This window comes from Sphaeramia orbicularis, chromosome 13 (assembly GCF_902148855.1).
Source record: "Sphaeramia orbicularis chromosome 13, fSphaOr1.1, whole genome shotgun sequence".
NCBI lineage: Eukaryota > Metazoa > Chordata > Actinopteri > Kurtiformes > Apogonidae > Sphaeramia > Sphaeramia orbicularis.
Genome location: NC_043969.1, coordinates 21,937,382 through 21,961,582, shown reverse-complemented (window position 1 = coordinate 21,961,582; position 24,201 = coordinate 21,937,382). Strand labels below are relative to the sequence as shown.

General features: G+C 39.6%; 1 protein-coding gene across 1 annotated transcript in view; it reads right to left on the bottom strand.

Moving 5' to 3' along the window:
* Nucleotides 1–7,868: 7,868 nt before the first annotated feature.
* Nucleotides 7,869–24,201, bottom strand: part of grm5b (glutamate receptor, metabotropic 5b) — an 87,068-nt gene continuing 70,735 nt past the window's right edge. Inside the window, exons 13-18 of the mRNA XM_030151972.1 lie at nt 23,150–23,336; nt 22,534–22,692; nt 21,265–21,390; nt 18,974–19,156; nt 15,753–15,919; nt 7,869–11,535 (exon numbers count right to left, since the gene is read on the bottom strand). Of these exons, the coding sequence (XP_030007832.1) occupies nt 10,443–11,535; nt 15,753–15,919; nt 18,974–19,156; nt 21,265–21,390; nt 22,534–22,692; nt 23,150–23,336 (1,915 nt within the window). The 3' untranslated portion in view covers nt 7,869–10,442. The remainder of the gene's footprint in view (nt 11,536–15,752; nt 15,920–18,973; nt 19,157–21,264; nt 21,391–22,533; nt 22,693–23,149; nt 23,337–24,201) is intronic.

The window sequence follows — 24,201 nt, the reverse complement described above, 5'->3', positions numbered from 1 at the left end:
AATTAAATAATATAATGTAGGTATCCATGTGTAAGCTGCTTTAGTTGGAAAAAACCTAGCGACAAGCCCATCTTGTTTGTATTGTATTTGTTTATTGTGTTTGTGTATTCCTGACATGTGTTTATTGCCTTTTCATCTGTCCCATTTATGTGAACAGAGGGCCATTTTCAACAATTTACAGGTTTCACTTCACAGAGAGCAATTGCTGTAACTGAGACGAAAGAACAGAATGGTAACATACAGAGTGTCAGAGCGAAATATAAGTGGCTGAAATGAGGAGAGCGGGAGGAGAAGGGGAGCGAGAATGAAAGATGGCTGGGTAATTTCATTGTCTTGACCTGTGTGCGTCATGTAAAATGAATGAAATGTTTTTGGGGCTTATTCACAGCAGAGCCATGTCACTGTCACCGTGACTGAAGGAGATGGAGGAGGAAACGAGTATCACGGGAACTGACAGTGTGTTGTCAGGCTGTTTCTACTAGATGGATTCAGTGTGTAGGCCAGAGATCCATAAACTGTAAAGTGTATTTAATGTGGGTGTGAAAACTGGGACTTCATTCACCTGTTGGAAAAATATTAACATAGAACTTTTCTGAAGTTTTGTGATGCATTTACTGTATGTCTGTAATTTAGTGATGTTTGGATCCAGAGAACATCATGTTTACATTGTGTGGCTTCATAAAGGTTTACTGTATAGTAACTTTTCTGCTTGATACTAAAGAGGTGGTGTGGTACACACATTCCTAGAAGGTTCCAGGTTTGATTCCCCATCGGTCTGGACTGGAGCCTTTCCGTGTTGAGTTCGCCTGTTGTCTCCAGTTTCCACCACCATTAAAAAACAAGTACACATAGGTTACTTCTCCTCTCGTTGCTCTTACCCAGGGTACTGGTTAAGATCTGGAGTTGGTCCCTGAACACCTTTAATGGCAGCTCACTGCTCCTAATGTGCTATGTGCTAATGCTAATGCTAGGTGCGGTGTGTATTAAGAGGTAAACGATAGAGAATGAATGTCCCTGTGGATAATAAAGTAAATTAAACACTGCCACTGAAGACAACTCTAAAGAAAAAGAATGATGCGCATTATTTCTTCTCCACTGGATGGTGTGATTATGAGACTTACAGAAGTACTATGTTATATTATTATGTTCACTAAGTTTTGGGTTCTGTTGGGTTTCTGTAAATTGGCTTAGAGTCTGGTTTTGACCAACTCTATATATAAAGTGTCATGAGATAACTTTTGTTGTGATCTGGTGCTATATAAATAAAATTTGATTGACTGAGTGATTTGATTGGTTTTCCCCTGTAAGTCGCTTTGGAATAAAGCGTCTGCCAAATGCATAAATGCAAATGTAAGTTTACTGTTCGTTGATCCATGATTCAGACTGAACTGTGACAGTTCTGACCTTGTTTAGGCGATTCCAAACAGGTCTTTACTGACAACACAAACCACACAGAAGACTGAGGTGGTGTGTGGTTTTACTGTAGCTGTTTTCTGTCTAAAAACAGAGCTACGCTAACTGCTATAATGTAAACTATCAGCTGTTGCAGCAAGTGAAGATTCTAAGACAGTGTTATTTTTGATTGAGTTTTTGTTTGATGGAGAAAACCTGATGATACCATACAGCTGCATTTAAAGAAAGAGCTTCATGTCTTTCAGTGACTGACAGTCTGTGTAGATCTAGCATTACTTGATTTAGTGTGTTCTTGTACACAACTTACACCAGCTGATGATAGTTTTGAATATCAGTCCTACATAAAAATCCTTGAGGACTCCACCTGTTTTTTAAGGATATTGAGAAATCGGCTGATCTTCAAGCCCTCTCAGCTCCAGTGTAATCTTTCTTCACCACAACCACCGCATTGACTGATCAGGATGTTTTATCTATGATATATATGCATATTTTGTTGAGTATGTCGCTGTCTGACTAAAAGAAAGAAAAAGACAAACATGTCAGGCATTGTTTTTTAATAACAATTCAAAGGTACTTTGTAGTACACTTACACAATGATTTTATCAATGGCAAAAAAATCAAAAGCAAAACTCTTTTTTATTGTTTTTTTGTTTGTTTTCTTCCATCTGATGCACAGTGGTCACACTGATTGGAAGTTTCCAGAAATGTTGAGATACACCCAAAACACGAGGAGAACCACGTCATCATGATAATCTGTCGATTAGGGCTAATGAATGATATGTTTTTGTTATGAGCTGGGTACTGTAGCTCTTTCTTGGTGCTGATGGAGGTGACTTAAAACCCACTCACCCCAAACTGCTGTGGCAGTACAGTATTTCTGCAGAGGGGAACTGGCAAACAAAAGATTTAATTCCTGTATTTCCTTACCCAACGCTGTCAAAGGATTACAGTTTGTTACCAAGGGAGAGCCAACCTATGAGCGTCCATTGTTTGTCTTTTGAGTCTTCTCAGATCCCACTTACTGAAAGAAAAATCATGTAGTTAGAATTTCCTGGCTGCTTGGTTTTGTTTTAATTGCATGCAGTGTTAAATGTGCCACAGAATAATCACTAGACACTCATTTTCAAAGGATCAGATGAATGAATTTTGGAATGGAATTACCATTAGCGGCTCCAAACTTGATGTTATCAGGGTAGATTAATCACACAATGATCTTTGTGTTTTTATTGCTTTAAAAAAAAAGCTCCGGGCTCTAATAAGAATCTCTTTACTCTACAAAACTTTCTGGAGGTATATTAAAAGTGCAGAGAACACTGTTAATGATGCCCTATTTCTGTTCACTTGAATTCCGAGTTCCCAATGGTCAAGAGAAGTGCCATCATGGGCATCATTGTGAGGTAATTTGGAAAGAAGAAACGAAGATTCATTAACTGGGAGTTGTGAAGAACTCATTATGGCCCCAAATGGCTCTTGTAACTGGCATGTGTTGTAAGGAGCCTCCTGGAAGCCTGTGAACCAGACCAGCAACAAACCGGGTTGGATCACAGTCCAGTCTGAGGACGGTTCATGTCTGGGAGGTTTGTAAAATGTGGGACAAGTTCAGACCAGTTAGTGGGTGAGAGCAGAACTCAAGACGTCCATGACCCCCCGCTAAAAAGCCACTTAGACATAAACATTTTTCAGCTAAAACCATATAATTCTTACATTTCATACTTTACAAAGCAGAGTGAAAATATTAAATATTAAATATCAAATATCCAAATATAAAACCATCTTCCATTATCACACTGATATAGCATCAAATTACATTCTACAGTTCTGAACGTCAGAAAAAAAACAAAAAAGTAAAACCAAAAACAGCAAAGCTTAAAAAATGTTCAGTAAGTGTCATTCACTTGCAAATGAGATCCATAAACACTACAAGGTAACATTTTTTGTGACATTTTCTAGAAATGGGCACTAAGATGTAGTCTAGAAAATGTGTATGATCTAATGAAGATCTGTAGTGTTTATCCACCCCAGCTTTAAAATACAGAAGCACTTAAAAAGATGGCACTGAGTGGAGGAGTTTATATTAACAGAGGCATGATAAAATCACCACTGGGTTCTGGGGATGTAAAGTCATTTGAACTTAAACTCTAGTTTTTGTAAATAAATAAATATATAACTAGGATGATAAATTTCTCTTCATTGAATAAATACCTCTAATAATTACCTCTAGAGAAACTATATTACATTCCACACAATCAATATCCATCGTTTGTCTTTTAATTAGATTTACGGTAACCCATCTTCATTTTGTTTTTATCAAAATGACGCTCCAAGTAGCTGCTTCATTGATCTTGGCTGAATTATGGTTTTGATAAATCTGAGGATATTTTAACATAACGCTTATGTTTATATGCAGATGAGCTGCTTTTGTCTAAGTCAAAGTTGGTTTTTCATTCAGATTCACCTCAGTGTCTCTGGCACTCACACAAAAACAGGAACATTTAGTTATACGCTTGTAAAATGTCACTACAAGTGTACAAGTGAAGTCACTAATTAAACATAATAACCTTGATTATCTCCAGTGAACAGTAAGAATATAGGCAACATTCATCTCCTGCTGATAGCCTTAACACTCCTCTGAAATTAAACCCACAGTATTAATGGGGTTTGGCTGTTTATGTCCATGGCTGTGATGCAAACAAAACAATTTATGAGCAATATGTAAAGCACACAGCTTATGACCATGTTCATGCCCATCAGTTCTGTGTAATATGGTGCAATATCACAGTTTAGTTTGGTTTTATTCTCTTATAAATAAGCATACTGTATGTGGGAGAAGTTCGTCTAACTAAAGATATTTCACAACCAGTAATAAATACACAATACTGAAAACTTTCCTGCTCTGGATGTAAAACAAAATCCAACAGACACACACATACCACCTGCTTAATAAGTTATGCCACTTTCCTTATAAATTCTGAAGCCAAACAATTACACAAACTTCCCTCTTAATTCTATTCAATAAAATACCAAACACAATTTGCTTCTTATTATGCAAACTTTATGTCCTGGACTATGCGACCTACACTCACTACCTAAACTTGGACTCTACCAGCTGAGGGAACAACCGCATATTAAAACACAAATGCTCTTCACTCGGTTATAAAAAAAAAAAAAAAAAAAGCAACATTCAAATCAGCAGCTTAAGACGAACTTACAAAAATACTGTTGACAATTTTTAAGACATCTCATCGTCACCCCCGGGTGTTTCACTAAACGAGCTGCAGCAAGAGCAGATTCACCCAACAACTGCAGAGATATTCAGTATTCAGGACATTGAAACGCTAACCACTTAAAATTCTCTGAGTGTAAATATATTTAGTATAAACTTCAAATCGTTTTATGATTCTGTTGGATCCTTTAGACTACACTAAAAATCTGCCAATTTTTCCAGAGCAACATGTGAGATTTATCCTCATCAGTGCTCATTCTTTGGGTGACAAGTATGTGAAGAGACATGCGAAATACACTTTATTAGTCAACTCTGTAAGTGTAGTTTGGAACTGCACTCTGGTTGTTACCTGGTGCATGTGTGAATTACCAGCTTCACTGAAAGCTTGTGACTAGTTTTTCTTGTGACATCTTATTCCACATACATGTGCAGGAGTGAGCTGACAGAGCTTTCCCATCCTGTCCTGACAGAGAATACGGTGTTTACACAGTAAACATAGTTCTGTTTTCAGCATTAAAATTAAAATTAAAAAATTATCAGGCAGAGCAGAGAGAAAGGCTGCAGCAGCTCAGTCTTAGGAAGGTTTCTGATGTCTCTATTGATTCTTCAGGGAGGTTTCCCTGTTTTCACTGTGGACGACTGCTGGAAGCAGCAGGAGCTGGTTGTCGTTTATTAAAGTACTCTTCAGCAAATCATCAGTAAAGCCCTAAAAATGAAGAAGAATCTCCCTCATGATTACGCCACCAGTCTGCCCACACGTCCAATTATGCAATCCATCCAAAACAGCCTGCATCGTACTGCACCCTGACTGTCTTTAAAAGTTATAAATAACAGTGGAGAAAAACAGCCTGATGACGATATTTGGAGTTTTAGGACTGAGTGGCAGGAAGTGCCTCTGGTTAAAATCTTCATATTTTGATTATAAAATAATAAAATAAATGACCTTAGGTCTGTTTTCTACGATCAGCAGCTGTGCATGTTTGGATTAGAAGTATTTTTGAGTGCAGGGATTATGAATTCAATTTTTTAGAGTGCATTTATAAAGATAAGTAAGCCAACAGCATTTTCGGTAGAGTAGGAGATCATCTTCCTGGCAAGTATAAGATTTTACTCATCATCATCATGTTTTGGCTACAATATAGCAGAGATCAGCCCAGGTTAATAGGAGTGGTAGCATTCTGTGATCCTTGAGGTGGGGCTCAGATGTGGAGCTGCATTATCAGTGCCAATGACTCACTGTCTATCAGCAAAATGTCCTGTTTGCACGCTCACTGTAGCTTGACTTCTTTCATTTCCATACAGGGCTGGGTTCACCTTGTATATAATCCCCCTGACGCACAAAGAGATCGGAATTGAATGCAAGAAGGCCTGAAGTCTTATTTTGTCAAAATGATACAGAGATGACAGATTCATTCTCCACTTCCTGTGGTTCAGTGAGTTTGCAAGTCAGTCCACTTTTCATAGCCCATAATACTTGCATTATATGTGTGTGTGTGTGTGTGTGTGTGTGTGTGTGTGTGTGTGTGTATGTATGTATATATATATATATATATATATATATATATATATATATATATATATATCGTCGTTTTCCTGATAAAACCTGCTATGTGACTTTTGGCAAATTTTACAGGACAAACAAAAAACTGTTTATATAACAGGAAACTGTGAAATATGACAAAAAAATATCTGTTCCTTTAATGTTGGTACTTATGATGGAATGTAAACAACTTTCACAGGAGACTGAAATTTGACGCTATAATAGGGGAGATAGCAGGTTTTTATTCCTAACCAAAAATGCCACTTAGCAGGTTTTATCAGGAAGCCGACGATTATATATATATATATATATATATATATATATATATATATATATACACACACACACACACACAGACGACTCTATGACTCTCTACTTGGCACTTCCTGCAAAATAAAATAACCCCACTATACTTTTAGAAACTTTCAGATTGTAATGTCTATTTATTATTGGTCATGTATGTTTCCAATATAAGACAATGTCAGAGACCTGAGCCCTTAAAGAGGATAAGAAAGCAGTAGATGTAAGCGCTGATTCCATCTATTTCTGCAGAGGCAGCACACAACTGTCGAGCCTCACCCAGGGGGCTGATAACACGCTGCTGAAGTGCTGAAGCAAGCTCCCTGTTACTCTCTCAGCAGCACATTATAAACACAGTTAGTGACAGCAGCAGATATACCAGCTCCGCCCCAACAAGAGCTTAACAAAGCACTGGTTAGTTATTTGACAACAGGTCAGGGCCCACTTCTCCATAAGTAGACACAAAGAAGTAATGATGCGCAGACGACGACAAATTACATTCCCAATTATGCACAGCAGTGTTTCTTTTGTTTCTCAGTGTGTAATTTATCCCAATCATCAAGTAAAATGTGCATCTGCTTATTTTTAATGTTGCCTGTGTGCATCTACTTTCGTTATTTGATTTACTACCCAAGAAGAGGTGTACTCCTTTGTAGCTGTTGGCGAGGACACCAGACCAGGACTGAACTGTAATTAACCAGTGCACTTTACAAAACAGCGAAAGTACAAGACGACGTCCTGCGCGCACTTCAGTTCTCTTCAGCAATCTTAAACTATAGCTACGTCATCGTGGATTGAAATCAGAGACAGAACCAGGGATGCAAGTCAGAGCGTAACACCGCAAAAATAGAAAATCGCAACATCTTTCTTCTTACAAATTGTTAAATAATGTCCCTTTCGATAAATATAGATTTAGATAAAATAAACAGAGAAACAAATCAACTTATCTACTCCAAATCCTCCTCGAATTGTCCACTAGAGTTTACAGAAGAATGGAAAAGAACGACAGTCTAACACATTGTTCATACTTTAAGAAACCCCTCAAATGTGCACCTTTTACATATGGATAATATTGCTTTTACACTGGAAAATATGGAATATTTATATAGAAAATATCCAAAACAATAAAAACAGTTTTACATTTACACTTTTTTCTTTTTTTGTATGAAACCACTTATTGACCCACACGCTAGGCTAGTCCCTCCCTAACCCCTTTGGCACAATAATCATATTCATATTAAGTATTATTATATTGTCGAGTTACAAGACATTTGATAAGGAATGGTCACTCACACGTTCAGAGTAGTAACACAGTTTCAGTAGTCGTAACACATATTGATACTGTATGATGTTATAATGTAGTTCAAAACATCTCTTGAAGAACTTTTTTTCTTTTTTTTCTCCTTTGCTGATATGTAAGTAAAGAAACTTTCATCTGAAACATAAACTGTCTTGGCATGCCCTTATTATTTACAGAATCACTTTGTCTGAGTTTGTTCTTGCTGGCTACTGTAGAACAAAAATACTACACCTGTGAGGAAAAGTCAGATGATGGATTACACCTGCACTGGTCAGCTGTCACAGCAGACAAATGCTTATGCCGCTGAAAATGTGGAGATCATGAACGATAATATACAGGTAACATTTTGAAGCACTGACTACTGCTGTGATATCAACAGTCCAATTAACTGTAATGTAGTCACGTATACTGAAGCATACGCATAAATGCCTTAAAATATGTTTGTGTTGTGTATCCCAAACTTCTGACTTAGATTTTCTTGTTTTTTTTCTTTACTTTGCTGAGTGTTTTCCTCTGTGGAGAGAGCTGACACAAAGCCAAGGCCCCATTTCTCAAAAGCATCTTGTTGAATGCATTCATCGGCACATTTTACATCCCAGCACTGCTCCGGGTGCTCCAAAATTCTGTTCAAGTGTTGGCACATATAAATACAACACAATATTCCTTTTAAAACAAGAGGAACTAGCAGCCTTTACCAGCTCAGACATTTATGGTTGTAAATTTTTCAGCTAAATTTGACCTTCATGCTTATGTTAGGAGAGTCTGATCATAAATGAGACCTACACTGTGTCTCATTTCAGATACTTCCATGCATAAAATATGATTTTATTGTATTGTGCATGTATTGTGTCGTCTCAAATTCAGTACAGCTGTTGTGCACATCCTGGAAATTGAGATGATGACTGCAACATCCTTCTTTTTAATGGTGAATTGCAACCAGATGGAGCAGCAGCAGCATCATCTGCAACACTTTACCCTCCAAAAACATTCATTTCAATTTTTTTTTTTTTTTTTGGTCTGAACATGATTTTACGTTTTCTTGCAGTTTGTGTCCCTTGTTTCGCACAAGGAGGAAATTAAACCACCATCTATGCCAACAACTTGTCATGATTAACTAAATTAGCGGCAATAACACTTAGGACAGATGGTGGAAGTTCTTCAGTTGTCGTTTTCACAAGTGTGATGGTTCCTCCCCTTCTACCGCTTAGGACCAAGAAGTGTCCTGTGTTTTGGTTTAATTTCCAGTGTTGCTATTTCTGCGCTAAAAATGTCAAGTGTTACTTTGGAAGAACATGAACTGAGACACAGATGAAGTCTCTCTGTACATGCATACGGCTTTGGGTCTGGCCAAATGATGTGAATTGACAGTCTTAATGCTCCGCCGAGAGGATCCTGTGAGCCCAACACTAATGTACCGTAAAAAGCACCTGTGTGTCACACGACAGACCCAAGCAGCTTGGGGACAGAGGAGCCCTCCAACCATGAATTTATCTGCACATCAACATAAAAGATGGTTGTGATTCCAATTAATTCCATTCAAAGCACTGTCTTTGATCAGGCACTTGTGTCCTGCTGACACGTTGAATGGGGATAATGTCATGAGTGGGATCAAGCTAAGCCCCACATAATGCTCTGTTGAATGTCACACACTAACAATAAGCTCTGAGGTCAGATTTCTGCTAATAATCAACACGAATGAGACTTAAAGACTAAGATGTTGTAGCGAAACAGGGCCAGGTCTTGTCAATTCCTCCTCTCCCTCTTTCTCCAGTCACAGACAGAGAGGTACAAAAGGTTTGGTCCCAACTGCTTCTGGAATCATGTAGAAAATATACATTCAAACATCTGAAAAAAAAAAACAAACAAAAACAAAATGTAGTCACAGGATAAAAGAAAGCAGCAAGAGAAAGAGGGACTGAGGAAAAGAAAGCAATGCTGAAGGAAAAGAAGAAGAGCGGAATGAAAGAAAAGATGTTTTTTATGGTAAAGTTCTTCAGAGTAACATACTTTCTGGTATGTTAGCACAATGCACTTTTGTCAGAAGCATGTTGGAATTTTTCACTTAAGAAAAATCCATTACCTCTCATTTATTTACAGTGTTTTTCCCTTACATTGTATATGTTTGGGTGTGCTCAGACATGTTGGTGTGTGAGTGTGTGTGTGAGCAAATCTACTGTATATGTGCCCTTGAAAGCCTCTACATGTACACAGGCTTTAGAAATCTTACCTATTCTAGTCCCTTTTCTTTCATGTAGTCATAAGCTCTCACTCACACACACACACACACACACACACTAACAATCTCTAATTAGTTGATAGCCATGTTACCTTAAGGCCACTACCCGAACCCAAGTCACACCTGCAGGCCTTTGAGACTGATTTCCAGCCTTGCAGACGCCAATCCACTGAGAGGAGTGGCCACCTCAGCTTTGCCACCTCTCACTCGTCAGAGACAGCACTAAGTAAATATGACGTGAGCACAGTTCTTACACCTGCATTTCACTGCAAACATGTAAACACAAAAACTTGTTTGGTGTCCCACAAACCAGCCCTCTGTAACTCCTGGACGACTGGGGTTTCAGTCCATCCATTTGCTTCTAATATTGAGCCGTGTCCACTCCACGTCTCTTCACTTCTGCGTTTTCTTCACTCGCCACTCTCGTGCCTCACAGTGAGGAGGAGCTCTGGCTGTAGTTTCTGAGCGTCAGTCTGCTGTACCTGGGTGAGGGGGGAGACGGGGGAGGGTGGGAGGGGACCGGGGGGAGACACAGACCTGTCTCCGAGACAGGTGAGCCACTGCTGGATGCCAGAGAGTCACGGAAGGGCGACGGGGGAGTCAAAGCAATAAGCTCCTCTTCCATCTCCTCCCTCCTGAGCGGGGAGTCGGTGAGGCAGCTGACCCGGCCCCCTCTCATCGGCGAGAGGGAGGGGGAGGTCTGGGGGTGGGGGTGGGGGTGGGGAGGTGTTAGGGGGTACGGGGAATGAGGATGAGGGATAGAGTGAACGGGGCAGCCTCCCCGACCCACCAGGCTGGACTCTACAGGTGGAAGGGGCTGGACATCAGCGTAGGTGGTGAGGGTGGGGGGCATGTGGATCTCACGGGGTAACAGATACGGGTCAGCAGGGTGAGGGGAGGGGGGTGTGTGTTTGTGTGTGTGCGTCGGAGAGGGGGAGAGCATCATGCTGTTGAGCTCCGTGATGTTGGCCGTGAAGCGGTTCACCACGCAGCTGATCTGATCCATCAGTGAACTCTGGGCTCCTCCGGGGTGGTCGTCCACCGTAACCAAGCGACCATCACTACCGGTGACAACAGAGCCACTGCTGGGTGGACCGCAGCTGCTGCCGCTGCCGCCGCTGCAGGTGCTGCCCGGATACGTTGGCAACACATTCATCTGAGGCTCCTCCCCCAAACCTGCGCCTAGCCTCTGGCTGACAGTGCTGATCGGCGAAGGTGTCTGCGGCCGGTACGTGATCGAGTAGCGCTCCTCTGCTTCTGACAGCTCATACAGCGTCTTGTCGGTAGCGGTGTCAGGATGAGAGGGCAGGGAGGACATGGACGGGAGGGAGGGCAGAGGGACATGTGGGGGCAGGTTACTCCCCCCGCAGTAGCGCTCCTCAGAGGTTTTTGAGAAGGGCTTGATGACGGCGGTTTGATTATTCTCCTTTTTCTTGATATGGAAGGACAGCCGTTGCCACAGGTGGTTGCCACGAGAACTGCTGCGCTCTGTCTGCGCCCAAGACACTGACTTCCCATTGGAACTAGAGGAAAGACAGAAGGAGAAGATTTGACAGAAGTGGTAGAAGATTCACAATCAATTAGTCAGCCTCTTTCGTAGCAGTAAATTGTCATTTGGTTGTATACGATAAGTTGTATATAATTATAAGTTGTATATCCTCCTGAGACCAAAGAAATTAAAAGTTTTTTTATCAAATAATTGTCTTAATTTAAAATAGCATAATGCCACAGTTTTTTCAGACATTCTTTAAATTACTTTTTTTATGGACTGTCCTTTGCACTAAAAAGCGTTTTTGTTTTTTTTTTGACCCATAAAGACCCAGTGCTACTTTTGTGGCAGTTCCCACATGAATTTCTATCTATATTTAACCTTTCTCAAGTGATTTATCACTATTTACTTTGTGTTTTTTTTTCTGAAAATCATGTATTTTCCTATATTTAACTTACTGATCATGCAGATGTTCATTAAAGCTCATATTAAAGTCGAAGGTTATTACTACAGGAACCAAGAAAACTGAAGAAAAAGTTACTTTTTCCATAAAACATATCATTAACTGAAAATAAACAAGCGTCTCCATCCACTGTCATTGATCAAACTCAATGGGTTTTATTGGTGAATCAATGTTGTAGAAGATGACGGTGTTTCCACTCACTACGGAGCCTCTGAACGTCCAAATGGGTCATATCTGATGACCATGATAAGATGACAAACTACATTTTACACCAGTTATTTACATGTATTGATAGAATTAGTGGATTAACAGGTTTTAACAGTTTATATCAGTCGATGGTTTTGGTCAGTGCTGAATGTTTGGGTCTTTATGGGTTAAATAAAGCTGTGAAACTCTTGTCCCCTACAGAGGACAAAAATGCATTGCTGGGTCTCAAGAGTTTATAATAGTATATACTGTAGTTGTATATGTTGAGCAAAGACTTCTAGACAAAGGAAAGAACTATATTTGTATTTTCTGTAGAGGGTTTTATTTCATTCTGCTTTGTGTGTAACAGGAGTGAACTGTATTGTTTTAGATAATAATAATAATAATCTTTATTTATATAGCACTTTTCATACATTAAAAACTGTAGCACAAAGTGCTTTACATATCAGTTTAAAAATCAGTACCGCCCCCCACCCACACCCACCCACTCAGACACACACATATACATGCAAACCCACAAGCTCACACATACTTAAGAGGACTGACTGAGCACGGGTAGACCAGAACAAAAATGTAAAAGTAAAAGATCAATTTAGGAGGCGCTGTCTCAGGGAGCCATCTGCACCAGGAGGCAGCCGCCGACCCCGGCGACCAGGCACCAGCAACACAGCCCCGCATCCCAACTAGTGGGAGAGGGCCAGCTGGGACCCCCACCCACCAGAAAGGAGCGGACCCCAGTGAGAGAAGGCGCCACAGCCCCCGGAGTCCACAGCCGCCCCCCGGCATGGAGGGCTCCCTCTGATGAAACACCGGAGAATAAGAAACATTAAAAAGATATAAAAGAACTGATTAAAAGATGCGTTTGCGCTGCATTAAATGAGCCTCTGTAACTGTACATTTACAGCAGTTTTCCCAATAAATGTCACACTGCTATGCACATTATTACAGAGCAACATCATTTTGTAAGGATAAGGTATGTTAATTAAATTTGTTTTACATACTAAAAACTAATTTTGCATAGTGAGAATAAGACATATTTTATGAAGCAAAAGCTCATTAGTAAATTGGCATCATGCTCAAAATACTGTAAAGCGTGTTTGGATGAGTAGAAAAACAGAAACATCGCTGTAACTAAAGCACAATGAAAAACATCACATAACCGGGGTCTGTTGTGTATTCACTCCAGTCCGTATTTTCAGAAAAGTGATGCTAATTATTTGATACAAGCTGTCTCAAATTAACCAACCGTAAACCAAGTGGACTTCACACACTGAGTAATATCATCGCTAATCATTTTCTTTTCTATTTTTATTCAACAGTATGTTCTTCGTTCCTCTTTGTCAGCGTCTCTCCTTTCATTTTTCCCCCCTGTATTTCTGTACTGCATATCAGTCACAGCGCTCCGTCCCCTGTACCATCACCCACACCCCCCTTTTCTTCCTCTCATCCTTTTGTCAGGTTAATTAGTGTGATTAATCTATAGTGGAACGTCTGATTAAACCTCACACCACCATGTCTGGGGGTGAAAAGAGCTCAAGTCTCCATGAAAATACACAGACATTAGAGTTCTGTAGCTTTCACCACAAAGTTAAGGCTTTTTATTATTAGCTTACCGGCCGATAGGCCATAAGCTATTGTCGTCATGCGGCATCTGGCGGAGTCATTGTCTGACGTCGTCTGTCATTGTCTGTTGTCCGTTACAAAACTTTCAACTGTCTTTTTCTCTGAAACTACAATTCCGATTGACTTCAAACTTGGTATACAGCTTCTTTATGATGATGTCAACAAATGTTAGTGAAATTATTTGGATCCGGATCTGATTCTGGATTTGGTGTGACTTTGAAAAATTTCCCCATTTATAAGAGATAGGAAGTGGATCGATGCAATAACTCAGTAAATATAAATGATATCAAGTGGAAATTTCTACAGTCCAGCCCTGATGGGGAGATGACCAAAACATAATGGCCACATGCTGATCGGGATCTTCTTCTGGATCCGGGAACTTACAGAAAATTTAACATGGGCTCTTATGGGGACAAAATTTCAATCATCATCTTCTCTGAAACCACAGTTCTGATTGACTTCAAACTTGGTATACAGCTTCTTTATGATGATGTCAACACAAGGTAAATTATTTCCATCCGGATCTGATTCTGGATTTGGTGCAACTTTGAAAAATTTTCCCATTACAAGAGATAGGAAGTGGATTGATCCAATAAATCAGTAAGTATCAATGATATCAAGTTGGAATTTGAATTTTTTTACAGATCTGATTGGAATATGACCAAAACATGGGCTATTTCTGTAATATAATAAATACACAGAACTGGGTGATAATAAATGGCATCTGGATACATTTCCCAAAGCTTTTGGTCCTATTTTTTTTTTAAAACCAGCTTTAGCTGGAATTGGAATACTCCACGTCCACACACTCACATAGAATAGATGCACCCATTTATACACTGCAAGTTGGATCTATTCTTCTGAATTCATATGAGGAGTCTCTAACACAGGAGGTATGACCAAGCCAAACCTGCTTCTGGCGCATGATCAAGCATTTCTTACATATTCACTTCTGCTGATTTTAATGTCTACTGAAAATAAACAAAGCACTCTTGAGTAGTTCAAAGACCTAGCTGAAGCATCATTCAAATATTTCTTTCTTTTAAATATTTCTACTTTTTTTCCCCCTGGTCTGTGGGTTTCATGTCTGTCTGCATCTGTTCAAGACTTCACAATGACAGCATCTCAAAGGCAACAGCTTCCAGCCCTGCACTGAGGAGATAGACAGCCCTGCCAATTACTACCACCCACAAAGGAAGATAGGACCAAAAGAGATGTAGAGGGGGAAAGAGGAATAAAAGAAACCACGATGGAAACTCTCCTGACATTTCACATAAGAGCATGATTGAAATCTTGCTTGCCAAGCGGGGTGAGCTGGAGTAACCTGCTGACAAACGAAAATGTGTTCCTGTCTTTTTCCTCCCATTTCATCCTGGGCAAGTGGCCGTGCATCAATCCCTTTGTGTCCTTTGATCGGGTTCTTGTCACCATAGATGACTTGTGGATGGCCTTAAGCCGGGTGTGAAAGCTATTAGCGGTACGTCTATCCTTTTCACACTGCTCCTTCAGCCTTTTCTTCTCTTTCTTTTCCATCACTTCTGTACCTCATCTATATGTCCATCGCCTCCATCAAATTTTCTCTGTGTATTTATATTTCTGTTATTTTCCCTCCTTTCCTCACTTCATTCCTGTCTCTCCTCCACCTTCTTTGCCATGTCTCCATTAGGCAATTGTCTCAGTTCATGTTAGGGTCAGAAGAACAGTCAAGCATACTCAGGGGAGTCCAGAGAATCAATCTCTCAGAGAGCTTCACTAACACACACACGCACGCGCGCACACGCACGCACGCACACACACACACACACACACACACACACTTCTCGCCATAAATAGTCTCGGAGTTGGCCCATTACAGAAATGGTGCCTTGGTCTGTAACTGAGGGGTAACCTGGCATTAACCTGGAAACCAGCCTCTAGAGCACACACACACACACACACACACACACACACAGACATACCTGAGTGTCTCTCCAGTTGAGCCTCTGCGTTTCCACAGATTAACCAGACTAGAAGAACGGCTGGCAGCTGAAGATGATTTACCATCGCCCACGTGCATGCGCACCACCGTACTAGTGGTAAAGGCACTGCGCACATTACGCTCCGGTTTGGCCAGAATGATGTACACCTGAAATGAAATTAGTTTCTGTCAAAACCATTACATCAGAATCAACACAAATGTCGGTTCCAAACTGTCTTTTGATACACAACACTTAAGAGTGAGAAGCCTTAATAAGAACATTCAATAGAGTACAATAAGTTTTTCTATTCATTTTTCTGTGTCGATTATATCTACTTAAGTGAAAAAAAACTAAAGATATTTCAAACTGGTTTAACTGTCAGTGTTGATTCACAATTAGAATACTCTGGTTTATAAGCAAAATGTTTCCAGAACAAAAGTAGTGAAAAATCTGAGTCACAAAGAAAGAAAAAGAAAAACTGGATGTTCCAAATTAGGCCTTTTTCCAGAATGAAGCATTTTCAGACTCATGCAGCCAATGCTACTCTGGTCTTATGAGAGTTCTTTGGGTACTGTGTGTATCTGATGCATTTGGAAAAATAAGTCACATTAGCAACACACAGTCCCTGTTTATATTCAGCTGGAGTAAAGACAAGATCTTCTCTCATAGACAAGGATCCAAAGAAAAGGAGAAAAACATACACTGTTAACATTATCACAAAGGATATTAGCAGATTTACAGATATAAGCAAATATCAGAAAGCCAGTTTTTCCAGATCTTGTTTGAAGGAAGAAAAGAGGGAGGCAGAGTGTGTACAATGAATATCTGAAACCAATGAAAAACTTTATTTTCATCATTATTATTATTTTCAAGGTGATATACAGTACAGGCCAAAAGTTTGGACACACCTTCTCATTCTTTGCATTTTCTTTATTTTCATGACTATTTACATTGTAGATTCTCACTGAAGGCATCAAAACTATGAATGAACACATGTGGAATTATGTACTTAACAAAAAAGTGTGAAATAACTGAAAACATTCTCTATATTCTAGTTCTTCAAAGTAGCCACCCTTAGCTCTGTGACTGTTTGCACACTCTTGGCATCTCTTTGATGAGCTTCAAGAGGTAGTCACCTGAAATGGTTTCCTAACAGTCTTGAAGAAGTTCCCAGAGATGCTTAGCACTTGTTGGCCCTTTTGCCTTTCCACTCTGCGGTCCAGCCACCCCAAACCATCTCGATTGGGTTCAGGTCCGGTGACTGTGGGGGCCAGGTCATCTGGCGCAGCAACTCCATCACTCTCCTTCTTGGTCAAATATCCCTCACACAGCCTGGAGGTGTGTTTGGGGTCACTGGTCCTGTGGAAACATAAATGATGGTCCAACTAAACGCAAACGCGATGGAATGGCATGTCACTTCAGGATGCTGTGGTAGCCATGCTGATTCAGGTGCCTTCAATCTTGAATAAATCCCCAACAGCGTCACCAGCAAAGCACCCCCACACCATCACACCTCCCCCTCCATGCTTCACGGTGGGAAACCAGGCATGTAGCATCCATCCGTTCACCTTTCTGCATCGCACAAAGACACGGCGGTTGGATCCAAAGATCTCAAATTTGGACCATCAGACCAAAGCACAGATTTTCCACTGGTCTAATGTCCATTCCTTGGGTTTCTTGGCCCAAATAAATCTCTTCTGTTTGTTGGCCTTCTCCTGAGCAGTGGTTTCCTAGCAGCTATTTGACCATGGAAGGCTGATTCACGCAGTCTCCTCTTAACAGTTGTTGTAGAGATGTGTCTGTGCTAGAGCTCTGTGTGGCATTCATCTGGTCTCTAATCTGAGCTGCTGTTTAATTTGCGATTTCTGAGGCTGGTGGACCTCAGATGAACTTATCTCAGCATCATAGGTGACTCTTGGTCTTCCTTTCCTGGGGCGGTCCTCATGTGAGCCAGTTTCGTTGGAGCGCTTGATGGTTTTTGCGACTGCACTTGGGGACACATTCAAAGTTTTTGAAATTTTCTAGACTGACTGACCTTCATTTCTTAAAGTAATGATGGCCACTCGTTTGTCTTTACTTATTGATTGGTTCTCGCCATAATATGCATTCTAACAGTTGTCCAATAGGGCTGTCAGCTGTGCATCAACCTGACTTCTGCACAACACAACTGATGGTCCCAACCCCATCAATAAGGCAAGAAATTCCACTAAGTAACCCTGACAAGGCACAGCTATGAAGTGAAAACCATTTCAGGTGACTACCTCTTGATGCTCATCAAGAGAATGCCAAGGGTGTGCAAGGCAGTCATCAGAGCTAAGGGTGGCTACTTTGAAGAAACTAGAATATAAGATATGTTTTCAGTTATTTCACACTTTTTTGTTAAGTACATAATCCCACATGTGTTCATTCATAGTTTTGATGCCTTCAGTGAGAATCTACAATGTAAATAGTCATGAAAATAAAGAAAATGCGAAGAATGAGAAGGTGTGTCCAAACTTTTGGCCTGTACTGTATATGGCTGCATGTAAAGAGGAAATTTATGTGAATATTAATTTTAAGTGGGCATGTAATAGCTCGCTGGGAATATTGTCTTTTCTAGAATTGTAGGAAGAAAACTGAACATAAGTGTGCATGTAAATGTACTCACTGTCTGCAAATTACAATACAGTCACTTTTCAGATTGATTCTAACATAAAATGTATAACTCTGTTAGATTAGCCTATATAAACCTATGTCAATATGTAATAAGACTTCAATTCATCTGATCAGAGAATACAATTTAGCATGTTTTACCTCTTAAACAGATCATTTCTAAAACATTTTAAAGTAGTGTTATCAATCTAATCAGTTTGTGTTCATGCCCTCTCATGCACCACAGTCAATATTCACACACTGAAAGACACAGTGAAGGAAAACACCTCTGCTCATGTGTCTATCTGCGGGAACAGTAACAGTAACAAGTGCTATAAAAATACACTTACATACTCAACAGGTGTCCTGATATAGAAAAATAAATGTCATTTCTCTTACTCAGATATCATCTATCCTATAAAACCTACCAAACATAGCCCTTCCCTCATGGTTAGGGCTGTAGCTACTGTGTGTCACAGTGTGTTTGTGGAGTCCTGATGTAGAATAACAACTGTACAGTCTGAAAAGATAGTGTATTCAGCTTCATATTTAAGGATATAGAAGACAAAGATAAGAAACTTCAGCCTCACCTTGGGTACAAACATGCAGCACAGAGCCACGGTGGCACTGAGGCTGACACTGAAGCACATGGTGATAATTTTGTAGTTGGAGCCGAAGTAGATGGGTACAAATGCCAACCAGATAATACAGGTGGTGTACATGGTAAAGGCAATGTATTTAGCCTCATTAAAATTAGCTGGGACGTTGCGGGTCTTGGAAAGAGAAACAGAGAGAAAATGAAAGAGTTAAGGATCAGCACTTGACATTGCCTACAATGAAAAATGCAAAACAAAAGAAGACAATTCCAGCTTTTGATCACACATCTTTACAGACCCAGAGAAAGCACTGCTACACACCGTTAACCCAAAGCATTTGTTACATTATAATAAGGACGCTGACCTCACCAGTATGTTGACGTTAATTAGGTAAAACATGGGATTGTGACCCTACAGCACATTATATTAGTTTGTCCTGCGTTATTCGTTTTGCTCTACTGTTCACAGTCAATTTATTTGCGTGAGGTGAATGTTAACTTTTGTCTCTCTGTAATTCTACTTTCACACTCTGCAGAAAATGAACAACTGCAGGCCACTGATATCAAACACTGACTTTAAAATGTGTCAGGGGCAATACAGTTTAATTTACTGCTATTAAACAGGTGTAAAGCTCCAAAGACAAATAATGGTTCACTCAGTTTTCTCTACATATGGTTTTTGTCATATTTAGGAGCTAATCGTAGAATATCTGCTAAACCTGGGGATTGTTAGGTCTCTTTCTATACATGAACATACTTTATTTTAGGAACCATCCATCGTCAATTCACATGAGCAGATCTCACCTGCTGTAAAATGTTTAGATTCTATACACAGATCAGCCGTAACATTATGACCAATGACAGGCAAAGTGATATTCATTTGGATTATCTTATTTAGCCCTCAAAGTTGATGTGTTAGAAACAACAAAATGTACAAGAGTAACTTCGACAAAGGCAGATGATGTGGTGGTTAAATCACTGGGTCAGATCATCTCCAGATCTTATTATTCATTCGTGGTGTAAAATGTTTAGTACCTACCAAGGAAGAAAAGAACAACAAAAGAACAACAATCAGATTTCAACTAATTGAGGAGCTATGGGATCAGAACATTATTATCACCTGTCTAATATTGTATAGGTTCCCCTTTTCTCACAAAACCAGCTCTGACCTGAGGCCTAGACTCAACCAGACCTCTGAAGGTGTACTGTGGCATCTGGACCGAGATATTATCAGCAGATCCCTGAAGTCATGGAAGTAGAGAGGTGGACCTCCATGGATTAGACTTTTTTGTTTTGTTTGTTTAGTTATTTCGAATATAACATTAAAACCAAACCACAAAAAGATTTATATAAAAAGAAAGGAAAATATTCGAAAACGAGCAGGATGAAGTTTATCTTATAATTTCCCGCCCCCTTACCCCATCCTTATACCTACCCCTAAATTCCTATGTCAGATCCCATAAGTAACTTAAAAGTCCTACACATATCAGACTAAATTCTGACTGAGCACAAAACACAAAAATGCTATACATATCAAGGATAGACTCTGTCCATTTTGCAACAGCATTTCACATCAAAATAAACTCTGTCCCTTTCGTAGCAGTAATAATACTCATATCACAAACAAAAATAAACTCTATCCATTTCATGACAATAATACACATATCAAAAACAAATTAAATTATCCGTTTCATAACAATAATAGACAAATCAAATCAATTTGTTCAACACCTCCCACAGATGATCAATGGTCCTGAGATAAGGATGTCCTTCCTTAGTCCATTTTTGGTTGACACTAACTACTGCAGACCAGGAACACCCAACAAGACCTGCAGATGTGGAGATGCTCTGACCCAGTCATCACTGTTACAATATGGACCTGGCAAAGTCACTCAGTTCCTTAGTTATGTTGATCATTTTGTCGCTTCCAACACATCAGCTTAAAGGACTAAATGTTCATTTGCTGTCTAATAAATCCAACCCAGTGAAATAGTCAATATTAGTTGCACTTCTCCTGTCAGTGGTCATAATGTTATAGCTGATCATAAATATGAATATTGTTATTTAAGTGGCCATTTAGACATTTCTGTCCTTTTTGTAATAACATGTAGAACAACAGCCTTTTTTTTAGATAATCATGCAAACTAAAATAGCTAAAATGGCCTCACTAAAATGAGAATATAATGAAAATTAACTGGTGTTTTGTCATTAACCAAAGGGTCACTTTTCATGTGGTGCATGCTTTTCTTTACTGTTGCCAAGACTGTGATTAGTGAATCTGCCTACCTTGAAGGCATAGAAGGTACAGCTGAGGATGAGCAGGCCATTGTATCCCAACGGAGCAACCACACCCAGGTTAGTGGTGTTGCAGATGAGGTTGACCTGGCGGATGCTTGGGTAGTCATGGATCACCTGTGGAGACAGAGGAGGAAACATGTAATGTAATCTTAAGTTACGTTTTGCAAGTTAAACTTTTTGTGTGTTCAAGTCAATTGGATATTATCGTTGCAAACAACAAAAACAGTCAAACATTAAGTGACAACATTAAGATTAAAAGCTCATCCAGTATAACTAAAGAAACTTATTGTCGATCATTTCAGCTTCTAAGAGTTGTTCTGCTCAGTTAAAATGATACTGTTTTAATGAAGACAACACCACTAGAGTTGCATTAAAATATGATATGATTGTACATTTACATAAAACTTAAAAAGGTTCAAAAGTTCTGTGAAACACTTTGGATACTCAGTCTGTAGTTATACAGAGTGTTTGCAACTCATTTGGTACTCAACTGAGATGACTCCAAAAGCACAACAAAGAACGCCAAGTGAGGTTAAGGAAAAAAACACAAACTAAAAAAACCAACATAGAGCCAGAGTAACATCTAAAGGCTTAAGAATCTTTGGAGGTGGATAAAACATCTCTTCAAGACACTACCACACTCTTTCTGAATATTTAAAGATGCAGGAGGTTAAATCAGAGGAGAAACACCAGAATTTGAGAATACACACCTACCCTCTGCAGCTCTGTTCTCTCATTCCAAATCAAAAGACTCAAACATAAATATAGATGACCTGATGCTGTTTCATACTGTTATTAAAAAGTGAAGCGATTTTCCCAAGCTTCAACTTCATGACCCTGGATAGAGCGGTAGAATCTGACGGAATCTGATCAGCAACTGGTAACTACTCTTATCTATCATGGATTTAAACCGTCTACGAGTCTGAAAACACCTATGATTAAACAAAATCTGAAATTCAGCATAGATTTTACAGCCTGAAAACACGTGTAAAGAGTCAGATATAGAGGTCTTGTGTCCTCTTAAACCACATGAATTCCAATATGGTGAATTTTTACTCTTTCAAGCACTGCAACTTCATATACTTAGAAACACACAATGTATTTTTTTTAATTTTTGAGAAAAAAATGTCATGCCGTCAATGCCAGGACACAGATTGTTTGCCTTTGTGTGTCTTTCGTTGCCTCTGTAATCTGTCTGTCAACAACCCACCTTCCCACTGACTCACACAGACAGGCTCAGACTCGCACACAGCTTACCTCTGGTGGCTCCATGAGGAACAGAGCGACGATGATGCCCAGCTGGAGCAGTATGAGCAGGAAGGCAATGATGAGCTGAGCGCAGGCAGACATGAAACGCGGCTTTTTAGTACAGATCTTCTTCTTGCTGCCTGCCAGGATCCGTGCAATTCTGTTTGTCTAGGGTTGGATCGTAAACACCTCTGTTATTAAAATGTACACTGAGTATGCTTTTCATATTGTGGTCTTCAGCTTTCTGGGACTGTGCTGCTGTGACAAACACTGAAAGTTATTGTTCATGAGAATTTACTACTATGACCTGAATCTGATAGGAGAGAAGAATTTTCCAGTACCGTCTTATCCTACATTTCTACCTCCCTGCTGCCTCATAACCCCAGGAGACAAGGGCTGTAAAGTCCTAGGGCACCTTAACCATTAAGGATTTAATAGAATAATACTGTCTCGGTGCACTACAGTCTGCTCCTTGTTCTCAGATTAAGACAGATTTGTTTCTACCCAGCTATTGTTTTCCCTGTACAATTTTATCTACATACTGCTATTAACCACTACAACACCCAACTCATGACAGCAGCGCACAAAATCTATACCCCCTCCTTACTTTTATTTCAAACCTTACCTTTGTAACTAGCGCAGAGTAGCTCATGGCAGGTGACAAGCCTATACCCAGTCTTTGGAGGTAGCAGTGGATAACATGGGGTTTGGCTATGAGGCTGAAGGTGCACAGATAGCCCAAACAGATTCCTGCTAATATTATGTAACACAGCTCCCGACTTGAAGATTTCACCACCGGAGTGTCCCGGAACCTGTACCCAGAAACAGTCATGGGCAGAAACAAGTGAGCTATAGGATGATCATTGATGCAAGAAATATTCAAAAACAAAATTAATCTTTTAACACTTTTAGGAGTTTTTGGACATTGATAAATATATTCATTAATAATAAGTTGCAAGATAAAAAAGTACATGATACAAAATTAGTTTCAAGTTTCAAGTTTGTTTGTCATGTGCGTTCAGGTACAAGTACCATGGCAATGAAACACAATGTGCCCTGGCTCTCTCTCTGCCCAATATTGAAAAATAAATAACAACCAAGTAACAATAACAATCACAGCAACAATAAAAAATACTTCACAATAAATTGCACTAGCCCTCCTATTGTAAAATAAAAACACTAAATAAATAAATACAATTATAAAAACTGAAAGTCAGGCTGCAGGTTCCCAGCTACCTCCTTCTAGCTGACCTGCTGTTCAGCAAATTAATCCATAAATCTGGAACTGAACATCAAACTAATTATTTTAGGTATTTTTTCCCAGTTCCAAGTTTGGATAAAAAAATCTGTTTTTATTTTGATAATTTTTCAACAATCTAGGTAGTATCACAGTGTGAAGATTTATTTTGATCAAACAAATGTACAGACAAACAGTTAAACTTTATTATGATCAAAAAATCCTCCTTTATCCCTAACAGTTTTATACTCCAACTGGCATCAGGGCAGTCAGTTTTGCCAAACCTTCAGCTGAAATACTGTCATGTCTCTTGGAAAACTTGCCAATCGTCTTCCTTTTTCTGACCTTGTGATCCAGTTCATGCCAGAGTAGTTCAATAGGATTTAGGTCAAGTGACAGTGCAGCTCATTCCATGAGAGTTAACGCTCTAGCTGACTGTT